At 59.0% G+C, this 6,386-nt stretch overlaps 1 protein-coding gene across 1 annotated transcript in view; it reads right to left on the bottom strand.

The window, feature by feature from the left end:
- Window positions 1-6,386, bottom strand: part of MTA2 (metastasis associated 1 family member 2) — a 7,890-nt gene continuing 1,504 nt past the window's right edge. The window contains exons 2-17 of the mRNA XM_013007476.3: window positions 6,102-6,230; window positions 4,647-4,764; window positions 4,466-4,529; window positions 4,217-4,334; window positions 3,894-3,996; window positions 3,613-3,712; window positions 3,264-3,452; window positions 2,987-3,061; window positions 2,803-2,861; window positions 2,573-2,670; window positions 2,287-2,426; window positions 1,906-2,134; window positions 1,680-1,769; window positions 1,248-1,366; window positions 991-1,139; window positions 1-812 (exon numbers count right to left, since the gene is read on the bottom strand). Coding sequence (XP_012862930.2) covers window positions 647-812; window positions 991-1,139; window positions 1,248-1,366; window positions 1,680-1,769; window positions 1,906-2,134; window positions 2,287-2,426; window positions 2,573-2,670; window positions 2,803-2,861; window positions 2,987-3,061; window positions 3,264-3,452; window positions 3,613-3,712; window positions 3,894-3,996; window positions 4,217-4,334; window positions 4,466-4,529; window positions 4,647-4,764; window positions 6,102-6,230 — 1,946 coding nt within the window. The 3' untranslated portion in view covers window positions 1-646. The remainder of the gene's footprint in view (window positions 813-990; window positions 1,140-1,247; window positions 1,367-1,679; window positions 1,770-1,905; window positions 2,135-2,286; window positions 2,427-2,572; window positions 2,671-2,802; window positions 2,862-2,986; window positions 3,062-3,263; window positions 3,453-3,612; window positions 3,713-3,893; window positions 3,997-4,216; window positions 4,335-4,465; window positions 4,530-4,646; window positions 4,765-6,101; window positions 6,231-6,386) is intronic.

Here is a 6,386-nt window from a genome sequence, read left to right as displayed (position 1 = left end):
TGAGGAAACAGCTTTTTATTTGTTACTATAAGAACCAATTACAGAATCCGAGATTTAAAAAACGGACAAAAGATCTTTATTTCTGAGAGTCGGCGTACAAAAGGCAGAGGAGGGGGTAAGGAAAGAGCGAGCACGGGCTCGGCTGATGCCAGCTTAGGGGCCTCAAGCTCCAATTGGGACAGTCCGGACACCGGACAGGACGAGAAACCCCCCAATTAGGAAAACAAACAAAATGATAAGACATGGCAGTGCATACCCCTTCCCCCAATCAGGTCTAAATCACCCCCTGACATCTGCTTACTCGTCTCTTTCCCTTCCCCCTTTTGCAAAGGGAGGCAAAATTTTTAAAAAATTAAAAAACCCTCCCCCCAAAACTGTCCAAGTCAAACTGTGGGTCCTACCCCGCAAAACAGGCCCGGTTCCCCACACAGGCCAGGTTCCTGCAGTCGGTCCTCCATCAGCCGGCCAAGAGGAGTGGGGAGGGGACAAGCCCAGCCATGGTGCCACCAGAGGGCGCCCACCCCTCCAGGGCCACACATTCACTCTCTGCCCCACACCTCCCACCTCACTCCTGACACTAGAAGGAGGGTGCCCAGGGCACCTACCCTCTCTCCCTTGCTCGGCCCTCTCCCTGGCCCACAGATGGTCAGTCCTCCAGGACAATGGGCTCATTGGTGCTGGCAGGGTGTGAGGGTGTGGGCATGGTCACTGCGGGCCGCACTGCCATCAGTGGTGGCTTCACCTTCAGGGGCAAATTAGGTCGGCGGGCAGCTCGTCGCATTTCCAGGTGGGTCAGAGCCTTCCGCAGGGCCCTGGACAGCAGAGGGAAGTGGGGGCTGAGGAACCTCTCCTTTCCCCGCAGCAACCTTGCCTACCTGCCCATTCCTCCTGGCACCCTCACCCTGCACCCAGGCTTGCTCGGCACCCCCCCCTCCCATACTCCTGCCCCTGCGGGCACCTCTTACCCCCCTCCCCTGGCAGGCTTCCTACCTGGTATCTTTTGTGGCCACAAACACCACAGGGTTGGGGGCATCGGCTGGGTTTAGTTTCTGCCGCTTGGCTGCTGGCTGTGAGCTTGAGCGGATCCCCGAGGCCAGAGGCCTTCCATTAGCAGAGAAGGGGACCCCTACCCCTGCCATCTGGAAAAGGGTGGGCCAACACAATGAGGGAGGGGCCCACTCAGACACCTCCTAGAAACAAAGCCCACCCCCCTCTGCCTTGGCTGCCTGTGGGGACAGTCTACTCACTGTCTCATAGGCCCGTTTCACCAGGATGCCGCCCAGGCCTCTGTTCTGGGTCAACTGGTTTCTGTTGATAGGAGTCTTGGTGCCCCGAGGTGTCCTTGGTTTCAAAGGTGCTTGGGCCACTGCCAGGGTTAAAAAGAGAAAGCTTGGGGAACGGTCACCCGTTCTCCCTAGACAGAAGGGAACATCCCGTCTTCCTCCTGGGCCAGCACCAAAAGCAGCGATGGGGTGGGGAGGGCTGGCAAGCGGCCCCCGGATCTCAGAAACCACACACATGGGTGTGAGCAACACACTGAAAGAGCACCATCAGGTGAACAGACACCTCTAGAACTCACTGGAAAAATAAAGCAGGGAAGAGGGGAGGCTCTCGATAGCAGAAGGCCTGGGAGGCGCCCGACGGACCCCACCCAAAGCAGGTCCCCAGCTCATACGTACCCAGCTCCTTGACGATAGTGGCCAGGGGCAGCCGCACTAGAGGGTGAATCTTCAACGGCGTCTTAGCTGCCTTGGGAAGCCGGATGGAGCCTGGAGCAAGATTACAGCTGCGGAAGGGGCTCCCCAACTCTGGGCCCTTTTGGGACCAGGAGCCAAGTCTGACCTCGTGCCCTACCAACCTGTCCCTACTGGCACTCCAGTCAGGGAGGCCCACCCCGGAGCTTACACTCAGCCTTGATGGCGTTGGCGTTGATGGGAGCATAAGGCCGCCGGGCAGCCCTTCGGGGCTGCAACAGGTCCCTGCACATGCGCCTGGCAAGCCGGGTCAGCTTGGTGGTCTGCAACAGGAACGTCTGCCGGTTCTTGGCCAGCAGCTTGGCCCTGTTGGCGCTGGTGGTGTACGGGGAGAGACTTTGGGCTTCAGGCCTGGACAAATGGCTCCTGGAGTGTGGCTCCTGGAGAAGGGGAACAGGAAAGAGCAGAGAGGGCTGCAGCTCCCATCTTGAGCACTCCCAGACACACGCACGCATGCACGCACCCACGCAAGTACTACCTGCCCCCAGGCTCGGGTATGTCTGCTCCTCTCCCCAGCCCTGGCAATCCTTACCGTGGTGCCCCGAGCGGCCCCCTCAAGCTGGGTTGGGGTCTTCAGCCCCCCATACTTCTTCCAGTATATCCAACAGGAAGCGCAGAGGCGGCACTGCATGTTGGGGGGGCCCCAGGCATACCACTGGGCTGACTGTGTGGCTGGCAGAGCAGAGGGCAGGGAGGGGGGAGGTTGTTGTAGGGGAGCAGGAAGCTCAAGGTCCTGGGCCATTTACATTAGCACAAACCAGCTCCCCCTACCCCCGTCCCCTTAAGGCAGCAGGAGAGAAGTTCCCCTGGGAACTCACTGTGGCAGCTCTCGCAGGTCAGGCCCTTTTGGAATCCAGCCCCATTCATGCCTGGTTTGGAGCCCACGGAGATGATCTGGTTAGGGTTTGGCTTTGTGCTAACAGGGCAGGCAACAGGGGAAGGAAGGAGGCCGTTGGTCAAGGGAGAAGACCTCTGTCCAACTTGTCTGCCCACAGCCGTCTGTGTGTGCCAGCCGCCCACTGCCCACTGCCCTCTACCCCACACTTACTAGGTGGGGATGTAGACCTGCTTCAGTTTGCTGTCTGCTTCAGCAGCTTTTAATCTTTTCTGGAGGGCGGGACGGGGGAAAAAGAAAACTATTGAGAACACGTCAGTGGGAAAAGGCCGTTTCCACGGGCCTCTGCCTGTGAGAGCCAGGCCACTAGGTCAGCCCCCGACTAGGCAGCCCTTACCTGCTGAATATACCGGTCTGTGGTTTTCCACATGTAATAAAACTGGACTATGCTGGCAAGTGACTTCCAGGGTAGCTATGAAGGCAGAGGGGAAGAAGGTGAGCTTGGCATCGGGTCCCAAGTATACATACACACACATATAACACACACACACACACACACACACACGCATCTGCCATCTTTCCCCCTTCCACACATGCCATCTCGCTCCCTTCCATCAGGTCTACACATTCTCTCTCTCCCTCTCCTTCCTTCCCCCACAGTCCCATCCACTTACAAAGTCCTGGCGAATGTCATTGAAGTCCTTCCCATACTTCTCCAGGGCCTCCTCAAACAGCATGGCCTCCGAGGCCGACCATTCCTCCATCTCATCCCGGCACAGCACGGGGCCCCCCTGGGGCACCAGGGTCGACATGGCCTTTGCCAGGTCATAGCCGTTCCTCTGTAACGTATCCATCGCGTGGAACTGCAGAGAAAGCAAAGAATGATACTTCCGAGTAAGTGAGCCCTCCGGCCCCAAGTCTCTGCTGCTCTCCAAACACCCCCACTCCCTTGGTGACACTCTCTTCCTGTGTCCCCAGGCACCTCAGGTCCCGGCAAAGGCCAGCTGGGCCACTTAGGCTCACCAGGGTGATGTCCCGGGAAGCGGCAGCGGCGCTCATGTGCAAGCTGGGCTGCCGAATGGAGCTGCTGCAGTCCAGGGCTCTGGCAAAGGTCCCCACAGCTCTAGGGACAGAGATGGAGAAGTCAAGAGAAGGCAGGCAACTGTGCGAGTGGGCTGAACAACGGAGCCAGAGGACACCCCCAACACCCCCATCAAAGGAAAAAGAACCAATTCCATCTCAGAGGAGGCACAATCCTCGTATACACCTCCTCCCGCCCAGCTTCCCCGCCACCCACCCCTCACCGGGCCACCACGAGAAACTGGTCTATCTGCCGATCCGTGAGAGGGTTGTCTGGGTCCCATACTTTCAGCTCCATCTTCTGTTGGTTCCGGTTGTCAGACTCCCCTGGGAAGACGAGAAGGGGGTGTTTCAGCAGCCCTCAGATACAGCACCTCCCCACTCCCCCTTCCCTGCCCTGCTCACATCCCATCTGCAGGGCCACTGGTCCATTTCAGGTTCCATTGTACCACAACTCTAGGGTATGCCAGCCACAGGCTGCCAGGCTCACGTGGTCCCTGAGCTGAGCTCCCCCAAGAGCCTGTAGCCTGCCCTGCTGCTTGCTTACCATCCGCTAGGCGGTCGGGGATCTCAGCTTGGTATTTGCAACCAACTCTAATCTCCCCCTGATCAGCCAGAAGTGTCTTCTGCACAGGGTCAAACACCAGGGAGTAAAAGAAGCAGTCCTGGAGGAGGGAGAGGGGAGGTGAGCCAACAGATGGCCCCGAGCTGGAAGGGGTCAGGTCCCTGTACCTGGCAGCCTGGGACCTCACCACAGCCTTCTTCCCCACTGGCCTTGTGGGACCTCCTTGCTCACCTCCTTTTCCAGGTACTGGCTCAGGATGTCTGTCTCATTCAGCAGAGTGACACTGCATTTGCCTCTGCCGAGGGGAGAGGGGTGTCAGAAGCCCCTGGGTGAAGAGCACCTCACCCTGGCTCCAGTGAGCCGCCCCATGGAAGCACTCAGGGGCCACCCTGGCCCCCAGCCCGGCTCATACCGGATGTGTGTGGCCGGTAAAGATTCAAACTGCCGAGAAAGGAAGAGCTCCCGGTGCTTCAGTTGGTGGCGCTGCTGCTCCGACACCCCTGGCTGCTTCGATTCCTCCTCAAACTCCCCTGGGAGACAAAGGAGGAGGGAACCAAATCAGAAAATGAAGCCCACTGGAATTTCCAGCCTGAGGAGACTCTTGTTCTCAGGTCCCCTCCCAGTTTCCCAGTGGGCAAGCTCTTAGGGCGGAGGAACTGTTGGACCAGGTACTCCAGAAACACAGCCAGGTCCAGCTGACATACAGTACTGCCCACCTCCGCCCCACCTCAGCCAGAAGAACATCACTCCAGGCTCCGTCCTGGCAAATCAGCCTAAGGTCCAGGACGCCCAAGCTGCAAGCCTGTCGCCCACGGCTGTGGTTGCCAGTTCCTCCTTTCAGGTTTCAGGAGACCCGGCTCCACACACCTCAGAACTATCCTCCACTGTCTTTGGGGCGGACAATCCTGCGCCTCTCAAATGATGGCGGCACGACCCACCCCCCTCCCCCAAGGAGCTGCAGCTGGCCCAGAAGGCCTGGTGAGAAGGGTTAACTTGGCAGGACGCCAACTCCCGGGGGAGGGGCAGAAAAAGCTGCAGGCCAGGAGCTCATTGGCCATTGTTTCCAACCGCAGGGTGGAGAGGGGGGAGGGGCAGCAGGCTCCGCCCCTCTCCAGTGTGCTCCGGAAACGGTGCCAAGGCTAGGGGGACCACACCCCCTGCACCCCTTCTGATTGGACAAGGCCAAGGTCAGCCCCTGCCAGAGGGGGTTGGAAACCCCAGAGGGATCTGGGAACTTGGTAAACGGAGCTCCTCGTTAACCTGTTCATGCCCGAGGGGGCAGGGAGGGAAGGGAAGCAGGACGGGGCACACTAATCTAGGCTAGAGGAACAAGGAGAAAACTGAAGGAAAATGACAACAGGAAAGGGGGGACGGGGAGGAAAAAGCTAAGAAAAGCTGAAAGACATGCCGGGTAGCCGGAGATGCTAGGATGCTACAAGAGCCGGAAGGTCAAGAGCTAAGACAAAAGGAACAAGGAAAAGAAGGTTGTAAAGCAGGGTGGAGGAGCTAACGGGAGGAGGCAGGTAGAGAGACGGGGTGGAAAGTGCAGTTAAACTTTCTCTTCCACGCACCACCTGGGGATCACAAGACCCGCCAGCTCGCCAGCTCCCCTGTGGGGCCGCCTTGTAAGCACACCTTGTCAGACTCAGCTCCCACCCACCGTCCAGGCACACGCAGAGCCGTGCCTCCCCAAGGGCTCCCCCTGTCACCACTGGCTCTCTTGATCACGGTGCTTCCACCCTGCTCCCGGCCCCAACGTGTGAAAACAGGCCATCTTCCCACCCCCACAGCCGCCCCGCCCCGGGGAGAGACACAGGCAGGCACTTGCCAGCCCCGGGCCCGCGCGCAGGGATCCGGAGACACTCACTGGCATTACTGTCCGCCAGGCTGTTGAGGGTGCTGGAGATGTCCCTCCGCCGGAAGAGACAGACCACCTTTGCCTCCACGTTCCCGTTGGCCGTCTGGGGGAGGGTGAGAAAAAGCAGCGGCCACCCGGCTCATTTTAAAGGGGAAATGCACGGACAAGACTCACAGAGAACATTTCCAAAGGATCCAGCAAATGCCCCAGAAGCTTCCAGCAACAAGCTCCCTGGAGGGAGGTCCGGAATGAATGAATTTGCAAGAGTCCTTAAGCTAGGGTCCTCTCTCCACC

The sequence above is a fragment of the Echinops telfairi genome, unplaced genomic scaffold, assembly GCF_000313985.2.
Source record: "Echinops telfairi isolate 266 unplaced genomic scaffold, ASM31398v2 ScPeMD7_7417;HRSCAF=8455, whole genome shotgun sequence".
In the NCBI taxonomy this organism is placed as follows: Eukaryota; Metazoa; Chordata; class Mammalia; order Afrosoricida; family Tenrecidae; genus Echinops; species Echinops telfairi.
Note: the sequence above shows the minus strand (reverse complement) of the source record. Positions and strands in the feature narration are given on the sequence as shown.